Source organism: Xiphophorus couchianus, chromosome 6, assembly GCF_001444195.1.
Source record: "Xiphophorus couchianus chromosome 6, X_couchianus-1.0, whole genome shotgun sequence".
NCBI classification, from domain to species: domain Eukaryota; kingdom Metazoa; phylum Chordata; class Actinopteri; order Cyprinodontiformes; family Poeciliidae; genus Xiphophorus; species Xiphophorus couchianus.
The window spans coordinates 29,657,033-29,675,484 of record NC_040233.1 but is presented as its reverse complement, the minus strand read 5'-3'; the positions used below and the strand labels follow the sequence as shown (position 1 = coordinate 29,675,484).

Below are 18,452 nucleotides of genomic sequence, written 5' to 3'. Positions count from 1 at the left end.
TGTCTAATGTTTCTGTAGAGACTTTGCAACAGGCGACTAATCATCTGATTCTATTTAAATAAGAGGTGGTGCTCATTTTATCCCCTTGCAGTGTTTGTCATTTCACACACAACTTTTGTGCCACTAAGTTGTACCTTCTGCCTCAGAACATTTCCTGTCAATCATGGTTCAGCTTGTACTCTCCAGCGTCACATTTTCTACGTGCTTTGACAACTTAGGATTCAAAGTAACTTCCTATATTCTACTAAAAGTATTCAACAGAGAAAGCAGTTATGTCGGTATTAGATCACTTTATTCTGGTGTTATAATAACTTCACAAGTCAACTAGTCCAAAGAGTTATCAGAAACAAACTAAATGGGAATTTAGGGCTTCCACATACTTCATTCAAAGTGCTGAAATCGGCTCTCATTGATGTAGACAAAAATCGCATAATTTTGTTCGCAGATAGACGTCCACCTCTACTTCTGGTGACACAAAATAGTAAATGTATTTCACCCAGAGCTCTGTGTGACGTTTTGTATGATGGGTCAGAAGTTTGTTGCCCTTTTTTTAATGCAGAAATGTGCTCCAAAAGACTTGTTGATATTTTGCTTAGCTTTCGCTATCCATTCTTTTGTATCTGCAGGACACATGAATATCTCCGATACCCCTCTGACGTGGTGAGAAATTACATGCATTTGTATATATAATTATAAGATTGTCAAATGGCTAAGAACTCCTGGATGGAAATTGCAACATCATTGTCCATGGAGGAGGCCGTCTGCAGAAGAGTGTGGCGCTCTCTCTCTTTGACTCTGAGGGAGGAGGAACCGCATTGGGTTGGGGATGTGATGTGTTCGGATGAAGTACATGGGATTATTTAGTCCCGTACAAAATTTTCAGAGGATAGCAACACTTAATGGTAAATATAGGGGCGTGCTGTGGTCGCACAGGGGGTTAGCACACCCCACATTTGGAGGCCTTAGTCCTCCACGCAGACGTTGCGGGTTCGACTCCTGGTCCCGACGACCTTTGCCGCATGTCCTCCTCACCCTCCTTCCGGGTTTTCAAAATGGCACCGGCTTAGCTGGCTGCCTGCAGATGCAGCTCCCGCCGTGTGTGTGTTAATCTGTGTATAAAAATTCTTGCTGTAACTGCGAAATAATTCTATTCTATTCTATTCTATATATAAAGTGTTGGATTGCACAGTTGAGCAGTTGGGAACGTCAGCAACTCAACCTCTACAGTAAATGATATGTATGATTACAGAGCTGAATGGATGCGGAGGTACAGAGCATCACAAACTTTTTCCTTAGTCATTGCTACGTGATGATGGTACAAATTAACTCAAAAACGATCAGCAGTAAGCTTCATGTAATAATAAATTTTAGTTAGAAACATCTTTCAGATCGCTCAAGAACGCTGTACAAATCAAGCAGCACTACAAAAATTTGAATCGTACACATTAGCAATTGCAAAGGAATAGGTGATCACAGTGAGTAAGCAATCTTTAACAAATAGTGTAGCGTTTGGATTTGAATGGAGGTAAAGAATTCCAGAGCTTGGGAAGAAGTGGTGAAATGAAGAGAGAAGGAAGATTTAAGGCGGGTTTCTATTGGCGAGCAGATACATCTAAACCTTACAGCACCCAGTTTACTACAAAGCATTTATCTAAAGTAGTGGAGAAATGTTCTCTGGAGCAATCCTTCATGCCTTCCTGCCTGGGGGAATCTGGGTTTGGATGTTGTCAGGAGAACCTCACTTGTCTGCCTGGTTCGTGTCGAGTGTAAAGTTTGACAGAAGGGATTCTGGTGTGGGACACTTTTCCAAAGTTGGATTTGGCCCCCTTGTTAATAATTATTGCAGCTTTACCACAGGGTCAAAGACAAACTCTGGTGAGCTATTGAAAGCAAAGCGGGTGACTGCTTCAGAAACAAGGACGCAAGAAAAGGCTGATCGCTGTGAAAGGAAGCTTGATTATAAGCATTTGTAAAAAACAAGGACAAAGAACGCCTCTATCTGCTTCTGCTCTGACACAGATTTTGTGTCAGGCGTCTTTTTGTGGGAGAGAATTATGATTACGAGCTGCCTTTTCGGGGGGGGGAAATGTGTGTGAGCGGCTGCGCTTGTGTGTCGTGGCATGACCAAGAATAGATGGATCTTCATGCTATTGTAACGACAACTGATCACTCATTCAGATACTCTGCCTTGGTCAGGAATATAATGAGGATGACATGCATGCATGTTACTCCGGAGCCCAGATGCGGCCCAGACTTAATTAGCCGTCTCTTGCTAGATGCTGATTGCAGAACCATGTGTCTTGATTAGAGTGTACGCAGCACTTCCTCACACACATGCAGCACACACACAGGAGAGCATAGATGCATCCCTGAAGTACTCCTTAACTTTGGAGTGTTTTATAAACTGAACAGAGGAAAGCAATTTACTTGAAAGCAACTTAGCATTTATATGAAAAATTCACGTTTCTTACATTAAAAGGAATCCCCCTCCCACTCACTAAAGAAACATTACTCTCAAAAATAGAGCTGTATTTTGTTTTACATACAGGTATGCACACAACTGAAAAAATTTGGGCAATTTTTCTTTTCATTTTTGGAAAATAAAGTGATTTGGTGACAGGAAATGCCAAAGAATTATCTTGTTTTGATCGTGTTTACTTGTTTAGCGTAGCTTCTCGTTTTTTTCTGTATGTTTTCTATTTATATTTATTCAGTTTTGGTATTTTTAAGAATAACATTAAATATCTACACGCTCATGTTAGAAAAACACATTTTTTCACAAGTTCACACACACACACACACACGCTCCTGTTTATTTCAGTTTGTGCATTACTTTCCTTTTTTTTCTGGAGGGTTTGCACGCCAATGTCTCGGCTCATATATGTAAACAAGGCAAAACAGCGAGATTCAGTATTCGTCCCAGAGCTGAACAATCTTTCTGCTTCCTGCCCACATGTCATTTCGAGGCGGATCTGTCAGCCAGAATAATGACCTCAGCTGTCTCAGATATGGAGGAGGAATGGCGAGGATTTGGGGAAGATATAACTAGCGGAGGAATCCCATTCCATGACCCGTCACTGGGGTTCCTGGCTCGGCTGGGTTGTCATAGAGATGCAGATTGTGGGGGATTGTGTTTTTTTTCCTCCTTTGCATGTCATTGTGGGGAGTCTACATTAAAATATGTCTAATTTAGACATACGGTGTATTAATCCTCTTGGTTGAATCACCACCATAGCCCTGACATAAACCACCTTGAAAATCCAGTGAAAGGCAAACATTTCTGGGTTTCTGAAAAACGCTTAAATAGAGGACAAACCCTAACGAACACCAGTTAGGACCTACCGCTGGACATCAACCCTAAACAAACAGTCAGATATATACAGTGGGATGGTTTAGAAGAAGGCATAGTCATTGTTTTTGAATGGTCCAGTCCAAGTTCAGAACAAAATCCAGTTGGGAATGTGTGACAAAAGACGCTTGCCATCCAAACTGACAGTTTTACAAAGCATGGCGGGCAAAAAAAGTGAGTCTCCAGAGCTGTTAGTATTGTAGAATCTATAGGTGTCTAAACTCACAGAATATATAAATAAAGATTTACACAAGACTCAGAACTCCTTCTACTTATAGTCGAACCTGAAGAGATTTTTAATGCACATCTGCGGATACACAACATCACATACACATCGTTACAGAAATCCAAAATCTCTTGACTTCTACGTCTGACATCAGTTTTTTATAGAGTCCCAGCTCTACTGGTGTGTATTGGGAAGCCTCGACCAAAGGCGTTGCTCTCCATTGGCTCTGTCTTACACTGGATGTGTATTTGAAGTTCCGAGAATTAGGAGTTGACCTCCTGGAATGATTAAAGACGTCTTGACCTCAACATCTGCTTCAGATCAGAAGAACCATTAGTCAAATTGTTTGTTCCTTATCTGTCCAAACAGAGTTTCTTTCCCACGTCTCGAGCCTTGGCCCAGTTCCTTTACTGAAGAGCAGGGGAAATATTTGGTGCCAGAACTTTCTTGCACAACAGCTTAAACTAACAACTTTCCTCTCTTTAATGATTGTTATTCCATATCTTCTCCAAATCTGAATTCCTTCCTGACTTCTAGGTCAGATTGACCCAGTCCATTTGACACAATACATTTCTTTTAGGTTAAAACATATCTTAGTGCGAACCAACCAAACAACATATTTTTAACTATTAATATAATTATATTCCTCTACATTAGACATACATACAGTCTATTATAAGCCTGGCGGGCCACCAGGCAGACAATTTTTTTTTAATGTTTGCATTTTTAAGACTTTATAGTTGGTGTTCAAGCATTAATCTTCCAATCTGTCGATAGCACAATTATCAAGTGATATTTTCAAATTTTCTGTCAACTTTAAACATTTTTTAACTCAAAAACATGACAGGCTGCTGGACGAATGACTGCCCTAATGCCCAACCACCGGGCTTAGCAAGTTTTCTGGGGGAAACCTTGCTTACACATCACACTTTACACATTTTCATTTCACAAAGATGAGCTAATTGGCTCTGTCACTTAAAATCCCAATTAAATGCATTGAATCTTCTGGTTGAAGGCATGTGTTGCTCCACCTTGCAGCATTCCTAGCAATTGTCCAACTTCTAAGTCAGATAAATCCAAAGTTGGAAAACATTTCTTTCATTATCAGAACCACCAGCTTGAAACCCAACATGCCAATTTTGCACCATTGAAATGCTAAAATCTGCAGTGATTGGCTGTTGATTTGTTCACCCTAGAACGCAGCTAGCATATTATTCCCACATGCTAGCTCCTGCTGTTATTTTCTTCACCAGTAAGAGACCAGTTTGCTTTAATCCTCTGCTTATGTCTTGTTCAGCTGTCTGAGGTTGGCTCCATTAACAGGCTAGGTTTCTTTTTTTCAGAATCACTGACTAGATGGGTTTTAATAATGGCCTAGAAACATTTGAGACCTTTTGGATCAATCCATGTTTGTTTAATATATATACAAAATGACTGGGAGGCAATCTCTGATTCTTTTAATGTTCTGACAATTTTACATTAAGGAAAACACCAAAAGCTGTGATTATATGAGCCAATCGTGTAGACAAGCTGATGGGTTTTAGTTCAAACCAACGCTTGGTGCTCATGCAGGAATCTCACTGTCACTTTCGTGGCACTTCCCTCCTTTTAAAGTCACATCTAGGTGTCCGCTTTGAACCAGGTGCATCCGTAATTGCAGTCCGCCATCTGGATGTGGAAATCATTTAACTGATCTAGGATTTTTTCCTGTCTCCAGCCTGTGTATCCTTCCTTCACTTTAACACACGTAATGCATATGAATGACGTGACCTCAGCTCCGTGGAAATAATGGAGCACTCCCTCCTCCTTGCAATTCACTGGTCCCAGGATCTGTTTCATTCCTGACAATTCTGCCATTTTGAAAGCATGTTCCTCCGAGCTCCTTGCGCTGCGCTAAAAGGAGATTTTGAATTACATTGACGTAGAGGTCTCCGACCCCAATTCTGGGCTTTTTAAATGACTCCCTCAGTCAATTTCTGCCAGATGGGTCTCTCATGGCAGATCTCATCACAGTCAAATTGGAAGTTTACTCAGATTACGTCAGGCTGCTTTTGCCTCCCACATGTCCAAACCGTGCTTAACTACTCGTGGTTTACTGATTTGATTGTTATAGAATTACTTCATAGTCCACTTTGATTGTTTATGGAAATTATGGCTCGACTTTCGACAAAGTTGTCACTTTCAATGGCTGCTCTATTTATGACAGTATTTGAACATTTCTTTTTAATCTGCCATAAAACTCTTTATGGACAACGGTATAAGTGATTTCACAGGGTTACCATCTGTGAATATATTCCATTGCTTATCCTCAATCCCAAGCCATAGTGCGTAGGCACCCTGCTTTATTTTGCATATTGTGACTATGTGGCTGGTCATTGAAGTTGGCTTCCAATTTAAGATTGCCATTTGACACTAGGTAAAGGGATATTCCACAGTTTTTTAAGAAGTCTGTACTTTGCTTAATTAGCTCTAGTTTAAAATCTAATATACCTGGGCTAGATTATTCTGTGCTGAACGGAGACTCTCTTAAATGCAGTTTGAGATTTATGAAGCCTTTACATAAAAAAACACAAATAATAACTATAATAAAAAAATAAAAACAGAAAAATAACATTTCCTACAGCTCTCAGGCCTAAGGACAACCTTAAATTAAATCAACTATAAATTAAATCATGGTGTTTCAGCCTGTTTTTCTTATTCTAAATAAATATTTTTAATTTTTTAAGGACAAAAATCGTAATAAAATTCTGAAATCTGGAGCGCTCCATAAATATTTGGTTGAAAGCTCTTACCTGGGGAGAACAAACGAACCCATTTCTGGTTTAAACACCCTCAGCATCATTGTAAGTTTAGTTGTCAAAAGCTTTTAATAGTCTGATACAACCACTTTTAGAAAGCAAATCATATTTTGCTTTCTAAAGCATAATATGAAGGCCAAATGATGGCCTTCATTTGTACCTGTTTGGGAACAATTTTAAACATCATAGTAATGACATCCATGTAATAATCCATTTTCTGGTCCCACCTGTAAAACACAGATTCTGTTCCTGAGGCCCTGAATGACGGCAAACACAAACTGTGAAGCAGCTGCAAGCTTTTGATTTCAAGAACGCTAAAGGGAGATGGGAATCGACAAAGTAAAAAGAAGAAAGTAATATTCTTTGAAGATATTTTCAGAGTGGTAAATAATCTCGGTCTCCCCGTGTTTGCTTAGGATGAGGAATTGCTGGCAATATTGGAAAGATTTTAACCAGCTGGGATTACATGATATTGACTCTTTAACTAAATTGTCTTGGATTGATATGAACTGAATTGAAACAACCACCTGCCAACTTCATTTTTTATTTTTTTTTTTGCATCAAGAAAGTGCTTATTGGTTTGTGCTTCAATCAAATGTTGTAATATTTGTGTTTCGGCACAGATTACTACTGACGGGAACAACATACCTTGGAAAATGTATTACATTTCAAGTCAGTAACCCCAATTTGGACGAGCAAGAGTAAAATCAGCAACAAAGGCTCTGAAACAACAAAAACAACTCACAGATGAGAATATATGATAGGTCATTTTCCCAAGTGAAACATTTTCTAAAGTAGGTAAGTTCGCAGCCTGTGTACATGCAGGCAGGCGAATGCTGGGGCTTCAGTGCACACATAGAAGGTCCCATCCTACTGTGAGAAGGTTGGCAGCCTGGGACCTCATGCTGGATATCTGCAGATCCCTCCTCATTGTCATCAAACAAACTCGATGTTCTCTTCGACTGCTCCTCCAGTGTACACACTGCGCTGACTGCGGAGATAGAAAATCCTCTCAGGAAATACGAGATGTCTTCCAGTCGTTGTTGTCTCTGCCCTCAGCTGTTAAGGGGCGAGTTATACAGCAGGCGGAAGGGCGCAGGTCGCGTAAACATCAAGTCAAGGTCTGTGTGCGATTGCGACCTCTTGACCCTTAATCGTGTTTTGTGTTTGTCCGTCTGCAGAGGCATTCAAGGGAAGAAATGCGGGACCATTATCGTGAAAGCCGAGGAGTTGAACAACTGCAGGGTGAGTAACTGGTTTCTTAGAGCTCTTTGCCTTTAGGATTTTTGTTTTTAAGATCTGCTTCCACACACGTTTTAGTTTGTTCACATTAAAATAATGGAGGCCTTTCCCGAATGAGTACATCAGTCGTTGATCCACTTGTATCTTTGTACGATTAAATATTAATGTCATTTCGTCATGTTGCGTCTTGTTGTCCTCAAAAGCAGACGTGGACTTTATTTTCTGCAACCCAATTGAACGAACATATACATGAACCCACCATCCCTACAATTCAATCTACAAAAGCACTTTCACAATTAGTTGGCCCTAAATAAAGAGCCTTTTCTAATTTTACATAATTCATTGCCAAGGGGCTTTGTTCCAAGAAATCAACCAAAAACAAACATCCTCACGCTTGGTGTTAAGTTTGTCTGAAATGACAATAAATTGACTTACTTTACAATATGCATAGAGCATTGTGAAATCTATTTATTCAAATGCAAAACAACAAGAGAAAAACACTGTTCAAATCAATAAATAATACGATTTCTTCTAAGGGATTACATCAAAAATGTGTTGATCCTCCCCCTGTATTTCCCTGGTGCTATTTATTTTTCATCTGTCATCGTTGCTGTCCCAGTTTCTTTACTCAGCACGCCCTTAATTACTTCTGGGGTTCAATAACGGAGCAGGAACAGTCTTTTCCCAAGCCATCAATAAAAAAAAATACGTTTTAGGATTCAGACTGTCACAGTTAAATAAAATGACGCCCTTTTCTTTTGTTATGCATCAGTGAAGTTGTAGGAAAGCAGACAGCAGCAGCCTCGGCACACGAGACGTGGCAAAAGTAAACTTCCTGTTCTATTTACATGGAAAAAAGTGGAATTCCTGGAAAACTTCATGAATAACATGGATCAGGGGTGAATTAACCGGATGTAACAACAGTGTGGAATACCAGTTGGAGACTGCAAAAAACCTTTTATATCCACGGAGACGACCTCGTGCTTCATTGGAATGATTCAGATCAAAACATCCCCATGCCAGAAAGGTCTAGTCCAGGGGTGGGCAACTCCAGGCCTCGAGGGCCGGTCTCCTGCAACTTTTAGATGCATCTCCACTTCAACACACCTGAGTCAAATAATGAGGTCATTAGCAGGACTCTGGAGAACTTGACTGCACTTAGGAGGTGATTCAGCTATTGGATTCAAGTGTGTTGGACCAGGGAGACATCTAAGAGTTGCAGGACACCGGCCCTCGAGGACCAGGATTGCCCACCCCTGGTCTAGTCAAAGTTCAGACCTAAATATGACTGGAAATTTGGGGCTAGATCTGAAAATGTATGTTCAAGAGAAGCGCTTGGGGAACGCTCAAAAGTCTGTATGTGGAAATGTAATGACTTCACTAGGTTGAAACGGACGCCACACTTCACATGCACTACATTTATTAAATTAGTCTGGAAAACAGATATTAAAAAAAAGGGATGAGTTGATTCAACTTCATTTTCAATAATTACCAACCTTTATGAAGAATTGTTTTGATTTTTTTTTAGCTAATTAAAGCATCAAAACTGGGCTTAAATTAGCATTTTTTTTGACATACTTAAATATCCAAGTTTTCCAGTTTAACCTAGACTTCTACCAAAAACTACAGATGTGATCGTAAGCAATATATGAACCCAGTTAAATGACTGTTCTATCTATATTATTGGAAAATCCTGAGCTACATGACTGCTCCTGGTAGTTTCTGGAGTTTTATAGGTCACTGAAGTTCATGCAGTTACCATCTCTACTCTCTATTCTTACTGTAAATGATTTCTTTTCAGTCCCACTGGTTGATCCCGACATGCTTGCTTCGTTTCTTAAGGAATCAGTGATGATGCAGTTCTGTGGGACCAAGTTGGACAAAAAGGATTTCTTTGGCAAGTCGGATCCGTTCCTGGTTTTCTACAGGAGCAACGAAGACGGCACGTGAGTTTTCCTCCCATCCGTCCGTCCTGTTTTCACGTTCCCTCCTTCACTTTCTTTCCCCTTTTCATGTTGTGTTTTGACCCCCTCCCCAAAAAAGAAATGGTTTTTATTGATTTTTCGTTTAAACGTGTGTGAATTACATGGGGAGACGTCAGCATGTGTGTGTTGGGGAAAAGCACAGCACACACAGATTTTACAGGTGTGTGTGTTGGATCCGGCTCTGTTGCCGCTCTCTGTTATCCTGCAGTGTGGTACAAGTCAGATAAGGCTTTGTGCTCTGAGGGACTCATAAAATTACCTCTTTTTCTGCTTCCTGATTGTGTGTGGGGGGGGAGAGCACAGAATGCCACAGTAAAAAAAAAATCTTTGAAACAGGAAAAGTTGTTTTAAAAAATATCATGGCAACTTGAAAGTAATTTAAAGCTGTGAGATGCTGTTGCTTTTAGTTTTGTTTTATTGTATTAAAACTACCAACAAATAGGGGCGTGCTGTGGTGGTGCAGGGGGTTAGCACGCCCCACGTTTGGAGGCATTAGTCCTCGACGCGGACGTCGCGGGTTCGACTCCCGGTCCCGACGACCTTTACCGCATGTCTTCCCCCCTCTGCTCTCCTTCCTGTCTGCCTACTGTAGAAAAAATACGAGCCACGAGCGCCGCAAAAACTCTTCGGAGAAAAAAAAACAAAAAAAAAACTACCAACAAATATTGCCGTTACTTTGTGGGCGGCTGGAAACGTCTGGAACTTGAATTAATTATTTGCTCAAGAGAAAGAAAAACATAACAAGGAAACAGATTTTTTTTTTTCTCTCTTAAAAGTCTATCGCATAATTTCATCTTGAATCTTTGTTTTTATACTTTGAACATTTGAATCCGGATAAGCAGAGGTAATGTATTTTTAGAGCTATCGCATTAAAAATAAATTTCAGAAATTGCATTACATTTTATTTGTTGTTTATCTATATTAACAATGTATGCCTTTATTTACTCAGAATTGAGAGAAATAATAAAATAGAAACAAAAAAGATTCTTAGGGACCAGAAAAAGTGTGTAAAATATCACACAGAATCAAATGGTCTGTTTCTGTGTGATATTTTACTTAGTTCAATCATTTTCAGCTATCCTTCAATACCACAGAGAGGTTGACAAAATACTATTTCATTAGCAAACCCAGGAAGACAAATGCAGTATGCAATTAATTAGAAGCAGAGGTGATGTCACACTGTGTGTGAGGGTGCATTTAAAACAGACACAAAATAATTTGTAGTTGATGCTGTCAACTGGAATAGCTCTTAATTTAATAAAGGTTGCCAACTTTGCCAAATCTAGCATGTAAGATATGTCTTCCTGTTGCGTGTTGAGGGTTACTGAATAGCTGTTTCTATTATGAAAGTGTGTCAAACTGTCAATATCGCATCTGATAAATGGTCATGGTTGGTTAAGGTGAAAATCATCCAATTTTGGTCACAAAGACTATTTACTGATTTATTGAAAATCCTACATTTCTCCTATCAGAATCCCACCCTGCTCTTTTGACACTTTTGCTCTTCGGTAACTTTATTTCACTTTGGGTCTCTGGGTCACGTTTACCACCTTCCACTTGTCGTCCTTTCTCTCCAGGTTTACCATCTGCCACAAGACCGAGGTGGTGAAGAACACGCTGAACCCAGTGTGGCAAGCCTTTAAGATCCCCGTGAGAGCTCTCTGCAACGGCGATTACGACAGGTAAACCTCTCTGGTTTATGACTACCAGACCACTTCTTCTGCAAGCATCTTGAACAGCAATACATACTGTATTTTCCCAGTACTGCACACAAAACAAAATCTTTAGAGGAATAAATGGCTTTAAGAATCCTTATTAATGAACAGCAGGTTCCTGCTAATGGCCTCTTCAGACTGGTTTTTGGCTCTGTTTATAAAAACAACCCCCACGTAATAGTTGTATAAAAGGCTCTTTTTATGCTATTATTAGGATTACGTAGAAATGATGGAAGCTGTCATTATGTGACAGTGCTGATAACCTGCCAGAGACGTGTGCCTCACATTGTTTCTGTTTCTCTGGAAGGATAATGTCAGTGGAAAGTAAATAACAGGGCTCCCCTCCACATGAAAAATGTATGTTCTGCATTATGTGAGGAGCAGCAGAGGATCACCAACAGAACGAGTGAATACTGCTAACAGTTTCACCACAGGTGCAGAAATAATGACTGCTGTCGCTCTCTATGTGAAACCAACTAGCATTCAGATTGATCCTTCGGTCTTACTGGTGAGCGGTAATAATATTTTCTGGCAGTATTTATTTATTTTTTAAAGTCATTTGGACCTTGTCTACACCACTATTTTCTGTGCAGACGCAGCGTTAAATGGTGTGATTAGTTGCTTTCTCTTAATGCAGGAATTTTTTTTTTTGGAGGGGCAAACTGATGATGATGATAATGAAACTCATTTGACTCTAGGCAAGAGCTTCCCTGTCAGCTCTCGTAAACATCCTGCCGAGGTGACGACATGTAGGGGAGACTTTGCAGCAATTTCATGGAAGTGGTGCTGCACCTCATGAAGGAGACCTAAAATTGCCATAAGCGAAAACGGGGAAATAAACTTTCTTCTGTCTGATTCTAACCTCTTTTTCCCACGAGCCCCATTTAGTCCGCCTTAATAAAGCTCCAGTTCGTTGGCCTAGAAAGTCTGATTTGTTTGGGGGAGGTGTGAAGGCGCAATTGAACTCTGATGGGGACCAAAAAAGCAAAACATAGATCTCTCGGTTCTGTTGAAGTGAACTCTGGTTCAGTTCGAATGTACATTTGGATGTGAGTGGACCGGAGACTGCTCCAAAAGCAAGAAGCAAACTATAGTGCCGGGGATTCTGGGAGAGTCTAATGCTAGTTGGAAAAATTGCTCAGGGTTTTTTACCAAAGACAAAAAATAAATCTGACAATCACTAAAATCTGATGTTTGCCATTTTCGTTTACATTTTAAGAAGAAGGAAGTTGCCCCTGTGTCTTCTTTGGAGGTTTTTGTGCCGTTTCCTTCAGTGGTTCTTGGTGCAGCGCCACCACAGGCGAGGGGAGGGAACAGGTGTTTCAATTAATTTACATTTCTTTGTCAGTGCAGTGTGGAAGAGAACCGCATCAATTTAAAATGCAGCAAATAATGCAATTATGGGATTTTATGTGAACACACCTCTCATAACGGTGAAACAAAAGAAAAGGAATGCAAGGTGGTTTTTTTACCTTTGTCTTTTTACATATAAAAAATTAAATTGTTTTTTTCATGTATTTGTATTCACCCACCTGTTCTCTGCTACCCTCAAAGCTCAGAAGGTCTGATCTGTTCAAAATAGTACAAACATAAATCAGGAATTGATCCTGTTGAGGATTGCAGAGACGTACATCTGCTGGGAAACTGGGTTTCCTCAGCTTTCTGTGACACTGACTGTGGAAGCGCAGAGGATGGAGAAGCTGTCAGCGGCACTTATTGTTAAAGATATACTGAATGACAGGATTTGGAGTCTTAACTCGTAGGTACAGAGTGCAGCGTTTATACCCGAGGGGTTGCTATCAAAACTCTCACAGTCGAGGAAGAGAGGCAGTAAATGCAACTTATACTAAATCTTTATCCTTGGAAATAAATTCATCTTACATTGCTGTAGCATAAGCCCAGTGATATATTGAGGGGGGTTTTTAACCATCACTCCAATTGTACATGTTGTCTTGCAGCTGCTTTTTACAAGCATGTTCTCTTGTCCTTCCCATTTTAAGAGTGTCTCTGATTACTAACCAAAAGTTCCCCAGCTGGGATAAATTTAAAGAAGGGAGAGTAAAAATGAGAAAATGGTTGAGTTGCGTTTAGTTACATTTCTTCCTTGGTTACATAACATCTCAGGGGAAGTTCAACTCTATCAAGTAAGAAAACAAATAAATTGATGGATCCTCTTGTGTCTACAGCAGCTTAGTAGTGAAAAGGGCACAAAGAATCCCGCCACAGGGTTTATCTCTGCTGAGCTAACAGACAGCAGCATTGATCCCAAGTTTGGTCCAATAAGCCTACTGCTGGAGCGGAGTTGCTACGTGCCTTATCAGTGGGAGACTCGGCAAGCTGCATGTACGGCGCACAAACACTGCCACACGAGTCTGCAGCCTGAGACGGGAGATAAGGGCGAGTTGAAGCTGGAAAACAAAGGAGGACTGTCTTTCTTTTCTTTACACACATTCACTCAATCACAGCTTCATGTTGCATCATCAAAGCTCCGAACGACGAGATGTTTTCCTTCCATTGTCGTCTTAAGGAACAAAGGAGATAAAGCGGCACCGGTGTCGGCCTGGACCGTCGCCGTTCCCTACTCCCGACTTTTTCTTTCCCTGTAAAGCGCATCCGGCTCTCCTCAGTAGCTAACGAGGACTTGCGTTTCCCGGTCTCATTCTGCAAGACGGAAAAGTTCAGCCGGGGTTCGGATTCTAATTAGATATCACTCAGATGCTTTAGAGAACGGGCTCCGCGCGAGTTCAGAACACAGTCTGGAAAGTCCCCTGTCTAGTTACAGACTTGCGCAGTGTAACACAGGAGATCTGTCTCTGCTTTCTTCTGTCAAAATGACAAACTAAATTAACGGAGAGGCTCGTCACTCTCTCCGGCTGAGTGCAGAGGCCTCTCTCTGGTTTAATTTGCTGCTTGTTCTTTTATTCTTCTGGCCCCACTCTCCTCCATGCTCTTCCCTACGAGCCATTCTTCTGTTAAAGATATTGGTAGATGGAGCGATAGCGTCAGATATCAAGCCCTTTCAGGTCGTTCTTTATTTTTGTTTTCTAATTTCCTCATAAGGTATAATGACACAGAGAAATGGGTGCATTTCGAGGTGACAAGAAAACATTATCAAAAATAAATAAAGGGCAGGTAGATAACATTTTGTAGTAAAGATAAGCTTCAGGAAGGCTCTGCCTCTCTAAAAAAAATTATTATTTTTTTTGCCGCTTTTGTTGTTCCGTTTTTGCTTTCATTGACATAAATCAATTCAATAAGGTAACATTTTAACGTTTTAAATTTGCTTCTCTCCCACCAGAACAATCAAGGTCGAGGTTTACGACTGGGACCGAGACGGCAGGTAATTACTGTGGAACAGTGTGAAGTTCTCATATTCTTTGCTGACAAAATGGGATTTTGTATTTATTCATATTCATAAATTGTGCCGTTGAATTAAAACGGCGTTGCCATTCACCCCAGGAAAAAATGATGGAGGATTTAAATTATGGAAAACCAAAGGCGTTCAGAAAATTAAAGATCTGTATGCCGATGGCATGCTGCTTACATTTGATCAGTTATGTAAGAAGTATTTAATACCCCCAAAACATTTTTTAAAATACTTACAATTGAAAAATTATATGTCATCAAAACTGAAAAGAATACTTGACATTCCACCCTTAACAAAAATAGAAGAGGTGTACTTATAAGGGACAGGTTTTCTTATATAGCTGTTCTATAATTTGTTGATGCTTTCCTCTAATGGTTCAGCAATTGATAACTTAGACGCTTGGAGAAAAGATACTCTTGAGCATATAGATGAGGAAGACTGGAATCAGGCGTGCTTAACAGCACACAAACAAACGATAAACACACGATTTAAACTTCTGCAATATAAATGGCTTATGAGAACATATATAACACCAGTTAGACTTCATCATATGTCCAGTGATATTCCAGATACTTGCACTAAATGCTTATTTGAAAAAGGGACTCTTCTCCATTGTTTGTGGGAATGTCTTAAAATCCAGAGGTTTTGGAAGGATGTTATTGGGTGTCTATCTGAATTGTTTAAGGTGAAAGTCCCATTAGAAGTTAAAATCGGTGTTCTAGGAATATACCCAGTGGAATTTAAACAATCACAAACAAAAACTAAATTGATAGATTACAAACTTCTTCAAGCCAGAAGATCTATTGCATTATATGTGCAATAGATCTATAATGATCTATTATAGATCATGGATGCCCCCTCCCTGGGAGTCGGGAAGAAAGAAATTGCAAATTCGCTCGGACTGGAAAAACTAACATACATCACCAAGGGTAAACAGCGAGACTTTGGGAGCCTCTGGGAGCCAAATATGAGGATCATAGGGACTGAAGGCGGAGCTTATTAATGGGTGTCGTGACTACAGTTTCTATTTACATATTATCTTATTTTTCTCTGTCTTAATCTAAAAGGTTTTGTATAATTTTGGAACTAAACAAATGCAGGTTTGAATGGTGAGTGCGTGAGTGAATGTAAGTGCGTATTAGTACACGTTTACAATGTTAAGTTTGTTGTTTGTAAGTTTGTTATGTCCTAAAAGAGAAAATTAAAATAAAATATATTGGGGAAAAAAACAAAAAACGAAGCTGCCATGTTTTGCCATTTAGATATTGCACCATTTAGAGTGAAGCAATATGGTGCACCACATTACAAGTAGGAGCTTTAGAGACCATATCAAGACTTTCATTGTTTTGTCTGTATGCTGGAGGAAAACTGGCTCCTCTACTTATTCATATGCCATCATACAGACATCTGTAAAGGTAATGATGCAATACTCTGAAATATGCAATCGTGTAGATATTAAATGAAAGTGGGCCGAGAATAGAGCCCTGAGGAACACCAGATGTGATGAGGTGAAGCCTTTCCAGAGTCCTAACAGTCTCTTATTCTTCATTTGTCCTTGTAGCCATGACTATATTGGAGAGTTCAGTACCAGCTACAGAGAGCTCTCTATAGGACAGAGCCAGTTCAATATCTATGAGGTAAGTCTGAATGTGTGTCTATGATGAGCTAGCATGCACATTTCTGCAAAGTTGTTTTTTGTTTTTCATGGTCATTTTTTGTTGTCAGTTTTGTGAAATTTTCTCAAGTTTTCTGCAATTTTAATTTCATTCAACTGGATCTAAAGCATTCGTTACAGGAGAATATTTAAAAATGTGTAAATTATCACCTCAGATTAAAGAAGCAAAATGAAGAGTTTAAAAGCTTTAGACAATGATTCAGATTTCTATAATGAAAACAGAGAAAAAATCTGCATCTTGATTGATGAAGTAAATGCTGTATTTTGTCAAAGGGACACTATTATGTATTTTCCAGGCTTATAGCACCATTTTATAGCACAGTGAAGAAACCTTAAGTTATTATAAAAACATTGCGACTACTAAATATATGACTTAAAAGAAATTTGACTTTGTGTTTTAATACCTTGAAATTCGGTCTCTGTCTTTTTAAAAACTCCTGCTCTTTCTGAAACTCTGCCTTCAGGAAGTCATCACAACATCACTCTTCTATTAACCCTTTAACAACGCTTTCACTAACGTTTCACTGAGAAGTAGCTCGTAATAATGAACTCGCCTGATACGCTGTTCCACCACGCCTTTGCTAATTGCAGCTGGCTAGTCTGAAGGAATCGAGTTGGGGGTTTGCGGGGGACAGGAACTCTGAGGCGGAAGCTCAGAAGCATGGAAACTGCAACTCTGAGGAGCTGTGCCTCGAAGGTCCAACCAAGTGTTTTGCACAGCTGAATGGTTGCCATGGGAGATTACAGGATTTCTCAAACATGCATGAAAGAATCAAAGCCACTCTTCAGATATGTTTTTGATGAGGGAATAACTCAAAAATAGCTCCAAAAAAGTCCATTTTACATACTGCTGGCCCTTTAATTATGTATGGCCTGATGCTACTATAGTGGCTCTCTAGTTTCCATATGTTGATTGACACACAGAGAAAAGCACAGGGGACGTCTTGCTTGTACAGCCGCTGTTCGCTTTAAGCTCTATTATTGTCTTTTATATCTTATCTCACAGTAATAAACTATTTCCTTCACTTGCTTGACCTCAGTATAACCACACTGTATTACTTTTCTTTTGGAAATCAGCTTACAGTGTGTCTGTTTCACTTTTACTTTCCATCTCCAAAGGCACGCTCGCCTCATGGGTGCTCGCTCAAAGATAACCAAGGATAAACACACCAAAAAAAAGTCCACACGTTTTGCCGGTTGTTTTTCCTCGAGGCCCTCTTCCTCTGTTTAACCTTGGCACAGTTTAATGGGACCAGGAAGCAACGCTCCAGTGTTTGGGATTCAAGAGGAGTCTCGGCCTTGCTTCTGTCTGGCCCCTTTCATTACCAAAGCTCTTGGATGTTTTACAAACTCCTGGCAGATTTATGAGAGATGGCACCAATTAAGGGCAACAGCTGAAGATGGACTAAGAGCTTGAGCTTTATCTATATGAGGAGAGCATCTAAGGTCTGTTTGTCTTATAAATTCACACTAATTTTGCCTATGTTGCTCATAATGCTGCTGATTAAAGATGAAACTTTTCTCCTTTGTGTCCTTCCCACTCCATTTTGTCCTTTCGTCTCCTACCATCTTCCCTGGTCGTGTCTCGCCTCCTAAAGAACATCTGCTGTTCTGCCTTTATTTGCTAACAAACTCAACACAAAGAAACAAACTAATACAGAGAGACCTAAATGACAAAAATGAACAACCCAAAAATAATCCAACTACAAAGGCCAATAAAACCAAAGTCACAAAAAACCCATGACTCATGACCCGGTAATCTGGTTTGTGGTTCAAACTAAGGCCAGAGGACACGGATGTTTTAAATCCTAAGTTATGGATTCTGTTGCCTTGATTCAGTTGAATGTTTTAAAAAAGCAGCTACAGACTTTTCTGCTTTAAAATTATTTTTAATTAGTTAGGGCTCTCTTTTAGGATGCAATTTGTCTTTTTATTTTTAAACATCCTTGTGTTTGTCCACTTTATGCTCTATACATGTGCAAAGTGTTTTATATAGACATATGAATGTTACTTTTGGCTTTTTACTTTTACTTACTCTGTCTTTCCCTTCTTTTTTTGCTTTTGTTTATGCCTTCTTGTGCCCTGCATTCCTTTC

At 39.8% G+C, this 18,452-nt stretch overlaps 1 protein-coding gene across 2 annotated transcripts in view; it reads left to right on the top strand.

Moving 5' to 3' along the window:
- LOC114146440 (copine-8) overlaps positions 1-18,452 on the top strand; it is an 80,173-nt gene that overhangs the window by 43,103 nt on the left and 18,618 nt on the right. For both annotated transcript variants that reach the window (XM_028020465.1, XM_028020466.1), the window contains exons 7-11: positions 7,555-7,618; positions 9,458-9,561; positions 11,178-11,282; positions 14,614-14,655; positions 16,244-16,319. In XM_028020465.1, the coding sequence (XP_027876266.1) occupies positions 7,555-7,618; positions 9,458-9,561; positions 11,178-11,282; positions 14,614-14,655; positions 16,244-16,319 (391 nt within the window). The remainder of the gene's footprint in view (positions 1-7,554; positions 7,619-9,457; positions 9,562-11,177; positions 11,283-14,613; positions 14,656-16,243; positions 16,320-18,452) is intronic.